The 16,376-nt window shown below is 39.5% G+C and overlaps 1 protein-coding gene across 1 annotated transcript in view; it reads left to right on the forward strand.

Moving 5' to 3' along the window:
* ELOVL6 (ELOVL fatty acid elongase 6) overlaps positions 1-16,376 on the forward strand; it is a 132,943-nt gene that overhangs the window by 67,071 nt on the left and 49,496 nt on the right. Inside the window, exon 3 of the mRNA XM_006076909.4 lies at positions 15,872-16,003. Within this exon, the coding sequence (XP_006076971.1) occupies positions 15,872-16,003 (132 nt within the window). The remainder of the gene's footprint in view (positions 1-15,871; positions 16,004-16,376) is intronic.

Consider the following 16,376-nt stretch of genomic DNA (forward strand, 5'->3'; position numbering starts at 1 on the left):
GTAGTCTGTTGTTCCACGTCCAGTTCTAACTGTTGCTTTTTGACCGGCATACAGGTTTCTCAGGAGGCAGGTAAGGTGGTCTGGTATTCCCATCTCTTTAATAATTTTCCAGTTTATTGTGATCCACACAGTCAAAGGCTTTTTTATTCTGCCCCCTCCCATCTCTAAGTCTTTCATTGCTCTCCACGACTTAAACCAGCATTCTCCATCTCTCTCTTTCTGGAATCATTATCCATCATTCTTCCCTGCCTTCTTCTTGCATCCAAGTCACATAATATATTTTAAGAAGGAGGAAGGAAAAGAAAATTAAGCCACAAATTTTGGTACTGTACTTTAATTATTAATGGTAACAAATTACTGGCCCCCTGCCTTAAAACCTATTGCAACTTTGAGCTAAGATCCAGGCAGAGTTAGCTCTGCTGTTTTCAGAACGCTACATACTTTGACTTTCCCCTTTATTTCCAAACTAGCTTTCTCTACTCCACTTAGCTCATGCCAAACACCACTGCTTCTTCCCACCCAAGTTCTCTTGCCTCTGTCCATCCATCCAAAGCCTTAAGCGTCCACCTCAAAGCACCAACACATTTTTTCCTGTCAAAGGCAGAATTTGTTCCTACATAGCAATTTTTTTTAAACCGTTCAATGGCATACTAACCACACTGCAAATGAAAAAAATGATTACATTTTGAATGGATGGATAGATGTCAGCATTTTTCATCAATAGGTGAAAATATCTAGGGAAACAAAGGTAATTAATTGGTATCTTACCAATTTAAGTATTAGGTGGCATTTTTTAGGGGGCTGTGTGTGTGTGTGCATTTTACACATTTTGAAAGTATTTTTCCCCAAAAGATCTTATTTCCAAATGTAAAAAGAAAATAACAAAACAGTTTTATCAAGTTGGGTTTTTTTTTTTTTTTTTTTTTTTTTAGCAAAGGGAAAAAAGACGTTGACAGATAATGTACAGACAATATTCTACAACAGATCTGTCCTAAGAGGAGTGGTCTTCCCAGGAAAGGGATATATGACCATGTCATTGAATCCATTGTATTAATGTAACTACTTTGATCATGACCTACTTTGACAATAGAATGATAAAAAAAAAATGGTTTTCTCACCTTAAATAAAGAGAACCTGTGATCTTTAAATTAGAATGTGAGGGGAAAGCAGAATGAGAAGCAGAGGTGTTTGCAACTCAAAGCTCAGAAGTCACACAATATGTGCTGGGTCAAACAGATTAGAATAACACCCTTTTCTTCAGTAATGGTTTGTCTTGCCGTTATAAACTCACCATTTGTATTAATTATGGACATACTCCATTATTCACAAAATTATTTCTCAGAATTTCTGGGCACAGAGTTAATGCCCAATTACAATTTACTTAAGGATAAAAACTGCTGAAAATTTCCCATCATTTTTAATATAGAAAAATGCTTGAAGTCTTGGTGGAACTCTCAAGAAACTGACAGTCCTGCCCTGGCTAGACGTGTGCATAATTTCAGGATCCCTCACCAGAAAACCTCCTTTTATACCCTCATCAAATTGTAACCATGATACACATCCCCTGAATGTCTTGTTGGGGGAGAAAGCAGTATATTTCCTTCAGTCTCTGGGTCTTGTTTGACATCAAACAAATAGATGACCAGATGTTTCTCTAGCAAAGATGAATTTATTGGGGATCAGCAGAGAACTGCAGTTTAGGGTGTTACAACCATGGTGAACCTCATGCAAGGAAAGGACAATGCTTTTATAAGGAAGTACAGAGGGCTATAATAAACAGAATCCATGACTTTTCATTGGCTGTGTTGTTGCCAGGCAAAAAGAGAACTCGTTCTTTTTCCTGTTGATCTCTGCTGTGGTCACAGGGGCTTCCCTGGAGGCTCACTGGGAAAGAATCTGCCTGCCAATGCAGGAAACGCAGGTTTGATCCCTGGGTAGGGAAGATCCCATGGAGAAGGAAATGGCAGCCCACTCCAGTATTCTTACCTGGAAATCCCATGGACAGAGAAGCCTGGCAGACTACAGTCCATGGGGTTGCAAAAGAGTCGGACACGACTTAGTGACTAAAACAACAAAGAGAAGATGGCTGCGGGATGGGAATTTCCCCTTCAGGTCTCCGGACTCTATTTAATTGAGGTTTCTGTTCACTGATTTTTAGTCTCCAATTCATGTGTGTCCTACAATTACTTTTAGAACCTTGAATTATTTTTCTGACTTGAATCAGCAACCAAACTAAAGGAGAAATCTTAAAGAACATGTGGCCTTACTGAGCAGCATACTTTTTTGAGCTTCACACTCTTCGGCTTAGAAGGTGGAAACTTTCTATGTACCAGATAGATCAGCCAAAGTCCTTTTAGGTCTCCTTTTTGTTCCTTTTCTCCCTCACAGCATAATTTTCTATTTCACAACTCCTTGTGTCTGACATGTACATAGTAGCCATTAAAACAAGATTGCTGATATAAAGACGCTCAGGTCATCTCCCCATGGGGTTCATTAGCAATTATCCTGTGTGAAGTGCTACCTACATGAAAGTTTTGCCATTTTCAAACCTGTCGGACTTCCAAAGGAGTGCAAGTCATCTGGCAGAGATTTTGACGGGCAATTCAAGCTACTAAGTGCTGGTTCAGTGTAATCCCAGGAGTTGAAAAGAAAAAAAGTTGAATATATATATATATATATATATATACACACACACACACACACAGATACACACATAAGCTCATTAAGAAGTTTTGTTAGATAGAACAATAAATATCAATACGAATCATAAACAGATACACAGACTAGGTCAGAATAGGAAAAACATGTAGGAATGATTTGGAACAATATAGCATGATGACGAAATCCAGATTTCTGAAGACAAAAAGTAAAACTATTGTTTTGATTAATTATGGGCTATTTTCATTAATCATAGGGACAGAAATAAAAGGGGAAGAAAGGGTATATACAAACATATCCATATTGCATTTGGGTGGTCCTTATTTGGTTGGTTACTTCTTATGTGTGCTAGGTCACTTCTGTTGTGTTTGACTCTTTGCAACCCCATGGACTGCAGGCCACCAAGCTTCTCTGTCCATGGGGTATCCAAGCAAGAATACGTGAGTGGATTGCCATTTCCTTCTCCAGGGGATCTTCCCAACCCAGAGATCAAGCCCACATCTCTTATGTCTCCTGCATTGGCAGGTGGGTTCTTTACCACCAGCACCACCCGGGAAGTCCTATAACTAATGTAACTGGGCTGTAGAATGACTGTCTCAAAAGTATTCAGTTCAGTTGCTCAGTCGCGTCTGACTTTTTGCGACCCGCATGGACTGGAGCATGCCAGGCCTCCCTGTCCTGCACAAACTCCCAGAGTTTACTCAAACACATGTCCATTGAGTCGGTGTCATCCAACCATTTCATCCTCTGTTGTCCCCTTCTCCTCTCACCTTCAATCTTCCCCAACATCAGGGTCTTTTCAAATGAGTCAGTTCTTCATATCAGGTGGCCAAAGTATTGGAGTTTCAACTTCAACATCAGTCCTTCCACTGATTATTCAGGACTGATTTCCTTCAGAATGGACTGATTGGATCTACTTGCAGTCCAAGGGACTCTCAAGAGTCTTCTCCAACACCATAGTTCAAAAGCATCAATTCTTCACTCAGCTTTCTTTATAGTCCAACTCTCACATCTATACATGATCACTGGAAAAACCATAGCCTTGACTAGATGGACATTTGTTGACAAAGTAGTGTCTCTGCTTTTTAATATGCTGTCTAGGTTGCTCATAATTTTTCCTCCAAGGAGCAAGTGTCTTTTAATTTCATGGCTGCAGTCACCATCTGCAGTGATTTTGGAGCCCAAAAAACACAACGTCTGTCACTGTTTCCACTGTTTCCCCATCTATTTCCCATGAAGTGATGGGACCAGATGCCATGATCTTAGTTTTCTAAATATTGAGCTTTAAGCCAACTTTTTCACTCTCCACTTTCACATTCATCAAGAGGCTCTTTAGTTCTTCTTCACTTTCTGCCATAAGGGTGCTGTCATCTGCATATCTGAGGTTATTGATATTTCTCCCAGCAATCTTGATTCCAGCTTGTGCTTCTTCCAGCCCAGTGTTTCTCGTGATGTACTCTGCATAGAAGTTAAATAAGCAGGGTGATAATATCCTTGACGTACTCCTTTTCCTATTTGGAACCAGTCTGTTGTTCCATGTCCAGTTCTAACTGTTGCTTCCTGACCTGCATACAGATTTCTCAAGAAGCAAGTCAGGTGGTCTGGTATTCCCCTCTTTTTCAGAATTTTCCACAGTTTTGTTGTGATCCACACAGTCAAAGGCATAGTCAATAAAGCGGAAATAGATGTTTTTCTAGAACTCTCTTGCTTTTTCAATGATCCAGAGGATGTTGGCAATTTGATCTCTGGTTCCTCTGCCCTTTCTAAAACCAGCTTGAACATCTGGAAGTACACAGTTCATGTATTGCTGAAGCCAGACTTGGAGAATTTTAAGCATTACTTTACTAGCATGTGAGAGTGCAATTGTATGGTAGTTTGAGTATTCTTTGGCATTGCCTTTCTTTGGGATTGGAATGAAAACTGACCTTTTCCAGACCTGTGGCCACTGCTGAGTTTTCCCAATTGGCTGGCATATTGAGTGCAGCACTTTCACAGCATCATCTTTCAGGATTTGAAATAGCTCAACTGGAATTCCATCACCTGTACTAGCTTTGTTTGTAATAACACTTCCTAAGCCTTGCTTGACTTCACACTCCCCATGAGTGACCACACTATCATGGTTATCTAGGTTATTAAGACATTAATGATCTTAATAATCATTAATGATCTTCCTTAATGATCTTCCTCAGTGATCAGTGCAAAGAAATAGAGGAAAACAACAGAATGGGAAAGACATTGTACAGGAGACAGGGATCAAGACCATCCCCATGGAAAAGAAATGCAAAAAAGCAAAATAGCTGTCTGAGAGGCCTTACAAATAGCTGTGAAAAGAAGAGAAGTGAAAAGCAAAGGAGAAAAGGAAAGATATAAGCATCTGAATGCAGAGTTCCAAAGAATAGCAAGAAGAGATAAGAAAGCCTTCCTCAGCAATCAATGCAAAGAAATAGAGGAAAACAACAGAATGGGAAAGACTAGAGATCTCTTCAAGAAAATTAGAGATACCAAGGGAACATTTCATGCAAAGATGGGAGTGATAAAGGACAGAAATAGTACGGACCTAACAGAAGCAGAAGATATTAAGAAGAGGTGGCAGGAATACACAGAAGAACTGTACAAAAAAGATCTTCACGACCCAGATAATCACAATGGTGTGATCACTCACCTAGAGCCAGACATCCTGGAATGTGAAGTCAAGTGGGCCTTAGAAAGCATCACTGCGAACAAAGCTAGTGGAGGTGATGGAATTCCAGTTGAGCTATTTCAAATCCTAAAAGATGATGCTGTAAAAGTGCTGCAGTCAATATGCCAGCCAATTTGGAAAACTCAGCAGTGGCCACAGGACTGGAAAAGGTCAGTTTTCATCCCAATCCCAAAGAAAGGCAATGCCAAAGCATGCTCAAACTACCGCACAATTGCACTCATCTCACACGCTAGTAAAGTAATGCTCAAAATTCTCCAAGCCAGGCTTCAGCAAGATGTGAACCATGAACTTCCAGGTGTTCAAGCTGGTTTTAGAAAAGGCAGAGGAACCAGAGATCAAATTACCAACATCTGCTGGATCATCGAAATAGCAAGAGAGTTCCAGAAAAACATCTATTTCTGCTTTATTGACTACGCCAAAGCCTTTGACTGTGTGGATCACAATAAACTGTGGAAAATTCTGAACGAGTTGGGAATATCAGACCACCTGAACCTGCCTCTTGAGAAACCTATATGCAGGTCAGGAAGCAACAGTTAGAACTGGACATGGAACAATAGACTGGTTCCAAATAGGAAAAGGAGTACGTCAAGGCTGTATATTGTCACCCTGCTTATTTAACTTCTATGCAGAGAAATGAGAAATGCTGGGCTGTGAAAAGAAGAGAAGTGAAAAGCAAAGGAGAAAAGGAAAGATATAAGCATCTGAATGCAGAGTTCCAAAGAATAGCAAGAAGAGATAAGAAGGCCTTCCTCAGCAATCAGTGCAAAGAAATAGAGGAAAACAACAGAATGGGAAAGACTAGAGATCTCTTCAAGAAAATTAGAGATACCAAGGGAACATTTCATGCAAAGATGGGAGTGATAAAGGACAGAAATGGTACGGACCTAACAGAAGCAGAAGATATTAAGAAGAGGTGGCAGGAATACACAGAAGAACTGTACAAAAAAGATCTTCACAACCCAGATAATCACGATGGTGTGATCACTCACTTAGAGCCAGACATCCTGGAATGTGAAGTCATTTAACGTCATGAGAAACGCTGGGCTGGAAGAAGCACAAGCTGGAATCAAGATTGCCGAGAGAAATATCAATAACCTTAGATATGCAGATGACACCACCCTTATGGCAGAAAGTGAAGAGGAACTCAAAAGCCTCTTGAGGAAAGTGAAAGTGGAGAGTGAAAAAGTTGGCTTAAAACTCAACATTCAGAAAACTAAGATCATGGCATCTAGTCCCATCACTTCATGGGAAATAGATGGGGAAACAGTGGAAACAGTGTCAGACTTTATTTTTTGGGGCTCCTAAATCAGTGCAGATGGTGACCGCAGCCATGAAATTAAAAGACTCTTACTCCTTGGAAGGAAAGTGATGACCAATCTAGATAACATATTGAAAAGCAGAGACATTACTTTGCCAAAAAAGGTCTGTCTAGTCAAGGCTATGGTTTTTCCAGTAGTCATGCATAGATGTGAGAGTTGGACTGTGAAGAAACCTTGGCACCGAATAATTGATGCTTTTGAACTGTGGTGTTGGAAAAGACTCTTGAGAGTCCCTTGGACTGCAAGGAGATCCAACCAGTTCATTCTGAAGGAGATCAGCCCTGGGATTTCTTTGGAAGGACTGATGCTAAAGCTGAAACTCCAGTACTTTGGCCACCTCATGTGAAGAGTTAACTCATTGGAAAAGACTCTGATGCTTGGAGGGATTGGGGGCAGGAGGAGAAGGGGACGACAGAGGATGAGATGGCTGGATGGCATCACCGACTCAATGGATGTGAATTTGAGTGAACTCTGGGAGTTGGTGATAGACAAGGAGACCTGGCGTGCTGCGATTCATGGGGTCGCAAAGAGTCGGACATGACTGAGCGACTGAACTGAACTGAACTGAAGCATGGCCCCGCCCATCAGAACAAGACTCAGTTTCCCCTTCAGTCAGTCTCTCCCATCAGGAAGCCTCCGTAAGCCTCTTATCCTTCTCCATCAGAGGGCAGACAGAATTAAAACCACAATCACAGAAAACTAACTAGTCTGATCACATGGAACACAGCCTTGTCTAACTCGATGAAACCATGAGCCATGCTGTGTAGGGCCACCCAAGATGGACAGGTCATGGTGGAGAATTCTGACAAAATGTGGTCCACTAGAGAAGGGAATGGCAAATCACTTAACTGTTCTTGCCTTGAGAACCCTATGAACAATATGAAAAGTATTAAGTACCTACAGTTAAAGGTTGTGCGGTATGATTGTGCATTTAAGAGTACATTTAGTAAACAAGAGTCCATACCATCTAGAAATTTCTAGTTATCTGGTGATAAAATAGTGCAGTGTTACAATTATACCCAGCTATGGAGGCCTGTCAGAATATGAAGTATTATAGGATTACTGTTGAAGTTTTAGGGAAGTCATCTATCCACATTAAATAGTAAGTTGGCCTGCGGCAAGTCATTATTCATCTTGACTGTAACTGAAACTTTACCAGAGAGATACCAGGATGGAAATACAGTTTTAATCCACTTAAATCACCCTTTTGGCTAAAGGTGGCGCTCATTATTGACTGCCTGGGACCCAGATAGAGCCTAGACAATTGATTATTGTTTACCTGCATGCTTGATCACAGCCATTTCCATTTTTGGTAGTTTTGACCAATATGTGTGAATGCAGCCACGTGACCCTGAACAACCAATGTCATCAGCACGCCCCACCTCATTTCCTTTTCTGTAGAACATTTGTCCCTCACAGTTCTCAAATTCTGCATGTTTATACTGATCAACTTGGTTGCCCTAGCTGTGGACTTGAAGATTCTTAAAGAGATCTTTAGTAAACACGTGGAAAAGGGAACAGCCCCGGCCAGGAACCTAGCAGTACCTTAGGACTAATTCTCATTCTAGAACTGAAGAAATTTGAGGAAGGACTACAGAGGGAGGACTTTTATTCTTTGGTTCGTTCTTCAAGGCACATTATTTTTCCCTTAGGCTAGAATGATAGGATCATATAGACATTCTTTAACTTGGTTCATAATTGGGAGTAATATAATTAATATAACTATAACAGAACTTGGAATTAGAGTGAATGAGCAAGAGAAAGAATAATAAATCATTGAAAGGAAGAGTTTTCAGGGATACATATAGTGAATTTGTTCTGAAGAGAATTTGGATCAAAGACTTCCACTGCCCAGAAAATGTGGCAGTTGAAACAAAGGTGTAGAGGTTTCCTCTTCATCTTTTCACAAACAGGGTGCCACAAAGTTACAGAACAGCCTTGTAGTTCTGTAAAGGGGTTTAAGGAATTCTTATAACACAGCAGATAAATTCTTCTTACCATAGAACTGAGGCTACTTAATCTCTAAGTCAGGCTCCTTGGCCATAACACGAAGAAAATGTTTTACCTACATTAAGGATGATTAAGAGAATTAAATACCAAAGTTTTTAGCACTATCTCTACCCCCAGGAATCACTCCTTAAATCATAATACCTTTAATTTAGAAAAGAATATATGCTTTTGCTTATGACTACTGTCTACATTAACTTAATAAATTTTGTTTTTCTTGAGTGAATCCTTATGTACACATAAGTAGAGTGATTCTGATTTTTAAAGTAATGCCATACACTTTCAAACTTAAAAAGAGTAAGGCAATAAATGTATTTATGGCCAAAACTGCTTTATTCTTCAAACGTTGAATAGTTAACAGTTTCCATAAATTGTCTCACTTTTCCGCTTCTCTTTGAAATACAGAAATAACCTCTTTCTTTCTGGAGGAAGAAAATGCATCATTTTTTTTTCTAAATATTTTATTCTTTTTAAGACATTAACTGGGAAAGGGAAAGTGAAAAAGTGAAACTGTTAGTTGCTGAGTTGTGTCCGACTCTTTGTGACCCCATGGACTGTAGTCTGCCAGGTTCCTCTGTCCATGGAATTCTCCAGGCAAGAATCCTGGAGTGATTCCCTTCTGCAGGGGATCTTCTCAACCCAGGGATCAAACCTGGCTCTCCCACATTGCAGGCAGATTCTTTTCCATCTGAGCCACCAACTGTTGATTTACACAGTGTTCTCTGAGTTTCCATGTGTCTGAGTACATTAATTATATTTTCTCTTATCAGAAAATTCAATATGACAAGAGCATGATCATTCAATAAGCATTTATTAAGCACTAGTCTGTGCCAGGTCTTATGTTTCCAGAGTTTGTGGAAGTGATTTATTTAAATCTATTTACCAGTTGATTTCAGAAATCAGCACTTTATTTGGTGGTGTTCACCAAGTCAGTCACTGGCAATCACTGGAAGAAGAGTGGTGCTGTGTGAACAATAAGATCTCTCATGAGTCAGCAATTCATGGCAGTCGTTGGGGAAAAAATACAAAGCCCTTTACAAGCAATGCTCTTTGGGTGAATGCATTTTTCTTTTTGTATTACATCTCAGAACTTATTTTTCAGCCCTTGAGTGAGGAGTACCCATTTAAAAAGAAACATTGCTTTATCATATCAGAAAGTACTCAGTTGTTTCAGTTATTTGTAATACATGGCCTCTGTTACTTTATATTGAATTGTACTCAATGAAAACTGTGTTTTTGTTCTTTATGGCATTATCGATACTATTGTTCACTTCTCCTTGGTACACTAATAAATGTGCAGGACATGCAGATTCTATTCTATTTACCTAGACCTTCCTGACTAAAAGTCCCACCTAAACCTAACAAAAAGAAAAAAGGACTCATAAGATCCTGTGTTCCATCATTTTTTTTGTTACTCTCCTTTCATCTCTCCATTATTTTTTCTTTTTTATCTTTTTTATTTCTGAAATTTCATTTATTTTTCTGAAAATTTTTTTAGACTTGTTAAAAATTACCACTTTTAGATTTTCATTAAAAATAACAGTGTAACAACTAGGACCTATTGTATAGGATGTGGAACTCTACTCTGTGTTCTGTGCCAGCCTGGATGAGAGGGAGGTTTGGAGGAGAATGGATACATGTGTATATATGGCTGAGTCCCTTGCTGTTCACCTGAAACTGCCACAAGATTGTTAATAAAAATAATTTATTTTGTTAATACAAAATAAAAGGTTTAAAGTTTGAAAAATAATCAGCTTGCCAACATATGAGGAAGCCAATTAAATAATTATTATGTTATTTGACATAATTCAAATGAAGATGGACTTTAGCTAAAAATTTCCTATGGGTTCTTATATAATTTAGTAGTAAAAAAAGGTGAAGTTCTATTAGATCCAACTGTTCTTAAAACTTAATTGATTCTCTTGAGTTTGCCTTTTGGTTTAGAATGCCTGAGCTCTTGGTTGTTTTCCTAATTTCATACATTATGTTGATAAAACAGTCTTCAAAAACAAAGAAGTTCTTTAAAAGTGTTTGTTGGTGGGTAGGTATTTCCTGAAATGTAAGGGTTTTTTTTTTTACTTTATTTATTTTTTAATTGAAGGATAATTGCTTTACAGAATTTTGTTGTTTTTAAACCTCAGCATGAATCAGCCATATGTATACAGCCCCTCCCTCTTGAACCTCCCTCCCATCTCCCTCCCCAGTCCACCCCTCAAGGTTGATACAGAGTCCCGGTTTGAGTTTCCTGAGCCATACAGCAAATTCCTGTTGGCTGTCTATTTTACATATGGGAATATAAGTTTCCATGTTACTCTCTCCATAATCTCACCCTCTCCTCCCCTCTCCCCATGTCCATAAGTCTATTTTCTATGTCTGTTTCTCCATTGCTGCTCTGCAAATAAATTTTTTGGTACCATCTTTCTGGATTCCATATGTATGCGTTAGTATATGATATTTCTTTCTCTTTCTGACTCACTTCACTCTGTATAATAGGCTCTAGGTTCATCCACCTCATTAGAACTGACTCAAATGTGTTCCTTTTTATGGCTGAGTAATATTCCATTGTGTATATGTACCAAAACTTCTTTATCCATTCATCTGTCGATGGACACCTAGGTTGCTTCCGTGTTCTAGCTATTGTAAACAGTGCTGGAATGAACAATGGGATACATGTGTCTTTTTCTCAGGGTATATGCCTAGGAGTGGGATTGCTGGGTCACATGATGGTCTTATTCCTAGTTTTTTAAGGAATCTCCATACCGTCATCCATAGTAGCTGTATCAATTTACATTCCCACCAACAGTGCAGAGCGTTCCCTTTTCTCCACTCCCTCTCCAGCATTTATTGTTTGTAGACTTTTGATGATGGCCATTCTGACCAGTGAGAGGTGATATTTCATTGTAGTTTTGATTCACATTTCTCTAGTAATGAGTGATGTTGAACATCTTTTCATGTGTTTGTTAGCCATCTGTATGTCTTCTTTGGAGAAATGTCTGTTTAGGTCTTTTCCCACTTTTTTGATTGGGTTGTTTATTTTTCTGGTATTGAGTTGTATGACTGCTTGTATATTTTGGAAATTAATCCTTCGTCAGTTGTTTCATTTGCTATTATTTTCTCCCATTCTGAAGGTTGTCCTCTTACCTTGCTTATAGTTTCCTTTGCTGTGCAAAAGCTTTTAAAGTTTAATCTTGTTTACTTTTGTTTTTATTTCCATTACTCTAGGAGGTGGGTCATAGAGGATCTTGCTTTGTGTCATCCAGTGTTTTGCCTATGTTTTCTCTAAGTTTTATGGTTTCTGGTCTTTCATTTAGGTCTTTAGTCCATTTTGAGTTTATCTTTGTGTACGGTGTTAGGAAGCATTCTGATTTCATTCTTTTACATGTAGCTGTCCAGTTTTCCCAGCACCACTTATTGAAAAGGCTGTCTTTGCCCCATTGTATATTCTTGCCTCCTTTGTCAAAAATAATGTACGCATAGGTCCAGTTCAGTTCAGTCACACAGTCATGTCCCACTCTGTGAGACTCCATGGACTGTAGCATGCCAGGCCTCCCTATCCATCACCAACTCCTGGTGTTTACTCAAACACGTGTCCATTGAGTTGGTGATGCCATCCAACTATATCATCCTCTGTCATCCCCTTCTCCTCCTGCCTTCAATCTTTCCCAGAATCAGGATCTTTTCAAATGAGTCAGTTCTTCACATCAGGTGGCCAAAGTATTAGAGTTTCAGCTTCAGCATCAGTCCTTCCAATGAATATTCAGGACTGATTTCCTTTAGGATGGACTGGTTGGATTTCCTTGCAGTCCAAGGGACTCTCAAGCATTTTCTCCAACACCACAGTTCAAAAGGATCAGTTCTTCGCTCAGCTTTCTTTATAGTCCAACTCTCTCATCCATACATGATTACTGGAAAAACCATAGCTTTAACTAGAAGGACCTTTGTTGGCAAAGTAATGGGTTTATTTCTGGGCTTTCTATCTTGTTCCATTGGTTTATATTTCTGTTTTTGTGCCATTACCATACTGTCTTGATGACTGTAGCTTTGTAATATAATCTGAAGTCAGGAAGGTTGATTCCTCAAGCTCCATTCTTCTTTCTCAAGACTGCTTTGGCCATTTGGGGTCTTTTGTGTTTCCATATGAATTGTGAAATTTTTTGTTCTGGTTCTGTGAAAAATGCCATTGGTAATTTGATAGGGATTGCACTGAATCTGCAGATTGCATTTGGTAGTATAGTCATTTTCACAATATTGATTCTTCCTACCCAAGAACATGGAATATCTCTCCATCTGTTTATGTCATCTTTGATTTCTTTCATCAGTGTCTTACAATTTTCTGCATACAGTTCTTTTGTCTCCTTGCTGCTGCTGCTGTTAAGTCGCTTCAGTCGTGTCCAACTCTGTGCGACCCCATAGACAGCAGCCCACTAGGCTCCTCTGTCCCTGGGATTCTCCAGGCAAGAATACTGGAGTGGGTTGCCATTTCCTTCTCCAATGCATGAAAGTGAAAAGTGAAAGTGAAGTCGCTCACTCATGCCCGACTTTTAGCGACCCCCATGGACTGGAATCTACCAGGCTCCTCCATCCATGGGATTTTCCAGGCAAGAGTACTGGAGTAGGGTGCCATTGCCTTCTCCCTTAGGTAAGTTTATTCCTATATATTTTATTCTTTTTGTTACAATGGTGAATGGGATTGATTCCTTAATTTCTCTTTCTGATATTTCATTGTTAGTATATAGGAATGCAAGTGATTTCTGTGTGTTGATTTTATTTCCTGAAACTGCTAAATTCGCTGATTAGCTCTATTAATTATCTGATACTATCATTAGGGTTTTCTGTGTATAGTATCATGTCATCAGCAAACAGTGAGAGCTTTACTTTTTCTTTTCCAATCTGGATTCCGTTTATTTCTTTTTCTTCTCTGATTGCTGTAGCTAGGACTTCCAAAACTATGTTGAATAATAGTGGTGAAAGTGGCACCCTTGTCTTGTTCCTGAACTTAGGGTGAATGCTTTCATTTTTTTCCATTGAGAATGTTTGCTGTGGGCTTATCATATATGGCCTTTATTATGTTGAGGTAGGTTTCCTTCTTTGACCATTTTTTGAAGCATTTTAATCATAAATGTATGCTGAAGACCCTGTGTTTCATCACTTTTTAAAAAAATCTCCTTTCATCTCTCCATTCTTAATATTGCCTGAGTTCTGTTTGTTTCCTAGAGTATTTTAAAGCAAATCCAAGACACATAATTTCACCCACAAATATTAACTGATAAGAACTTTTAAAATTGTGACTGATAGTTTTCTGATTTTATTAAAGATTTTTTTAAACATCTGTTCAAATAAGGATCCCCAAAAGTTCAACATGTTATATTTAATTATGTCTCTCAAGTTGCTTTTAATATAGAACAGCCCTAGATTTTGATTTCTTACCACTGACATTTTGAAGAAAGAAAGTCAGCTGTCCTACAGAATGTCCTGGACTTCCCAGGTGGCTCAGTGATAAAGAATCTGCCTGCCAAGATGGAGACGCCTGCTCAATCCATGGGTGGGGAAGATCCCCTGGAAAAGGAAATGGAAACTCACTCCAGTATTCTTGCCTGGAGAATCCCATGGACAGAGGAGCCTGGCAGGCTACAGTCCACAGAGTTGCAAAGAGTTGGACACAATTTAGCAACAGAATGTTTCAGTTTGGCTCTATCCCCATCTTTTCCTATCAGTTCAGTTCAGTTCAGTTGCTCAGTCATGTCCTACTCTTTGCAACCCCATGAATTGCAGCACACCAGGCCTCCTTGTCCATCACCAACTCCCGGAGGTCACCCAAACTCATGTGCATTAAATCAGTGATGCCGTCCAGCCATCTCATCCTCTGTCATCCCCTTCTCCTCCTGCCCCCAATCCCTCCCAGCATCAGAGTCTTTTCCAATGAGTCAACTCTTTGCATGAGGTGGCCAAAGTATTGGAGTTTCAGCTTTAGCATCAGTCCTTCCAAAGAACACCCAGGGCTGATCTCCTTCAGAATGGACTGGTTGGATCTCCTTGCAGTCCAAGGGACTTGCAAGAGTCTTCTCCAACACTACAGTTCAAAAGCATCAATTCTTCGGTGCTCAGCTTTCTTCACAGTCCAACTCTCACATCCATACGTGACTACTGGAAAAACCATAGCCTTGACTAGACAGACCTTTGTTGGCAAAGTAATGTCTCTACTTTTTAATATGCTATCTAGGTTGGTCATAACTTTCCTTCCAATAAGCAGGTAGAAAAATCAGATATTTGCCGAGATTCAACCTCAAGGTTTTAGGCCAGTGTACTGTAAGAAGTTCTGTGTTCTTCCTATTGCATTGTATGATGTCAACAATTAGGCTTATTATTAATGATTATACTGACATTTAATACCTGCCTCCCCTGCTTCCCTGGTGGCTCAGATGGTAAAGCGTCTGCCTACAATGTGGGAGACCCAGGTTCAATCCCTGGGTCAGGAACATCCTCTGGAGAAGGAAATGGCAACCCACTCCAGTACTCTTGCCTGGAAAATCCCATGGATGGAGGAGCATGGTAGGCTACAGTCCATGACGTCGCAAAGAGTTGGACACGACTAAGCGACTTCACTTCCCCTGGTGAAGGTGTCAGGAATCCATCTTTCAGGAGCCGTAATTCATGTAGCTTGGTTTTAGTGTTTTAAATCATGAAGTGTTTCTCCAAAGTCATTCTTTAGTATCATTAGTCTGTTAGGAAGATGGCATTTTTAAAGGCTTTCTTGTCCTAGGACACAGGTCTGTCACCTAGTTTTTCTATTTCCAACAAAATGGTCCTTTTAAATTAATCTATCTAAATTGTCCAGCAAACTCTGAAAATCGGTGCTCTTGGTAAAAATATTTCTTTTTGTACCTCAGTACCATGTTGATGAAATGTTTAGAGTTACAGAGCCTCAAAAGAAAATACATCTATCCTGACAAGAGTTAACCTGGATGGCCTACTTTATCAGGGGAGGAGTCACTAGCCACCCTGTTGCCAAATAGACTCAAATTTCTCTCTTTAGGGAAGGGGGCACATTCCCAAGAGTATATTTTCAGTGAGTACGAAGAGAAGAGGGGTAGAAAAGTTGGTGAAGCAATATACATTTCTAATGAATAAAGATAAATTGCTTAAAGCTCTTTATTTAATAAGATTTTGTTTTTCTGTTTGTTCCTAGGAAGAAATCTTTCCTGTTTTCCGCTCTGTATGCTGCCTTTGTCTTTGGTGGTCGGCACCTAATGAACAAGCGGGCGAAGTTCGAGCTGAGGAAGCCTTTAGTGCTCTGGTCTCTGACCCTTGCAGTCTTCAGGTAGGTTTTTTTTGTTGTTGTTTTTCATTTTCCAAATAAAATCCATCTATTTCATCAGATTAGCTGAAAGACAACGACGTTTAATCCTGCATCTCATATTTTTTATCCTTAAGGATGTAAAATAGCACCACATCCCGAGGGAAAGGCTTCATGCAGCCAAGCTTGCCATGCTCTCTTCATTTTGAGAACACTCAGGCCATCTCCTCTCTTGTCCAGATTGTTCGTGCAGTAACTCAGTTTATGTCTTAGGACTAGAAGCAGTACATCAGTTCCATTTTTTGGCATATAAATAAAGATGTAGGGGTAAACTAGCAATAAACTGTTGAAGTGTATGGTAGTGTTCAGATGGGGTGGGCATACTCTACCTGACTGG

The sequence above is a fragment of the Bubalus bubalis genome, chromosome 7, assembly GCF_019923935.1.
Source record: "Bubalus bubalis isolate 160015118507 breed Murrah chromosome 7, NDDB_SH_1, whole genome shotgun sequence".
NCBI classification, from domain to species: Eukaryota; Metazoa; Chordata; class Mammalia; order Artiodactyla; family Bovidae; genus Bubalus; species Bubalus bubalis.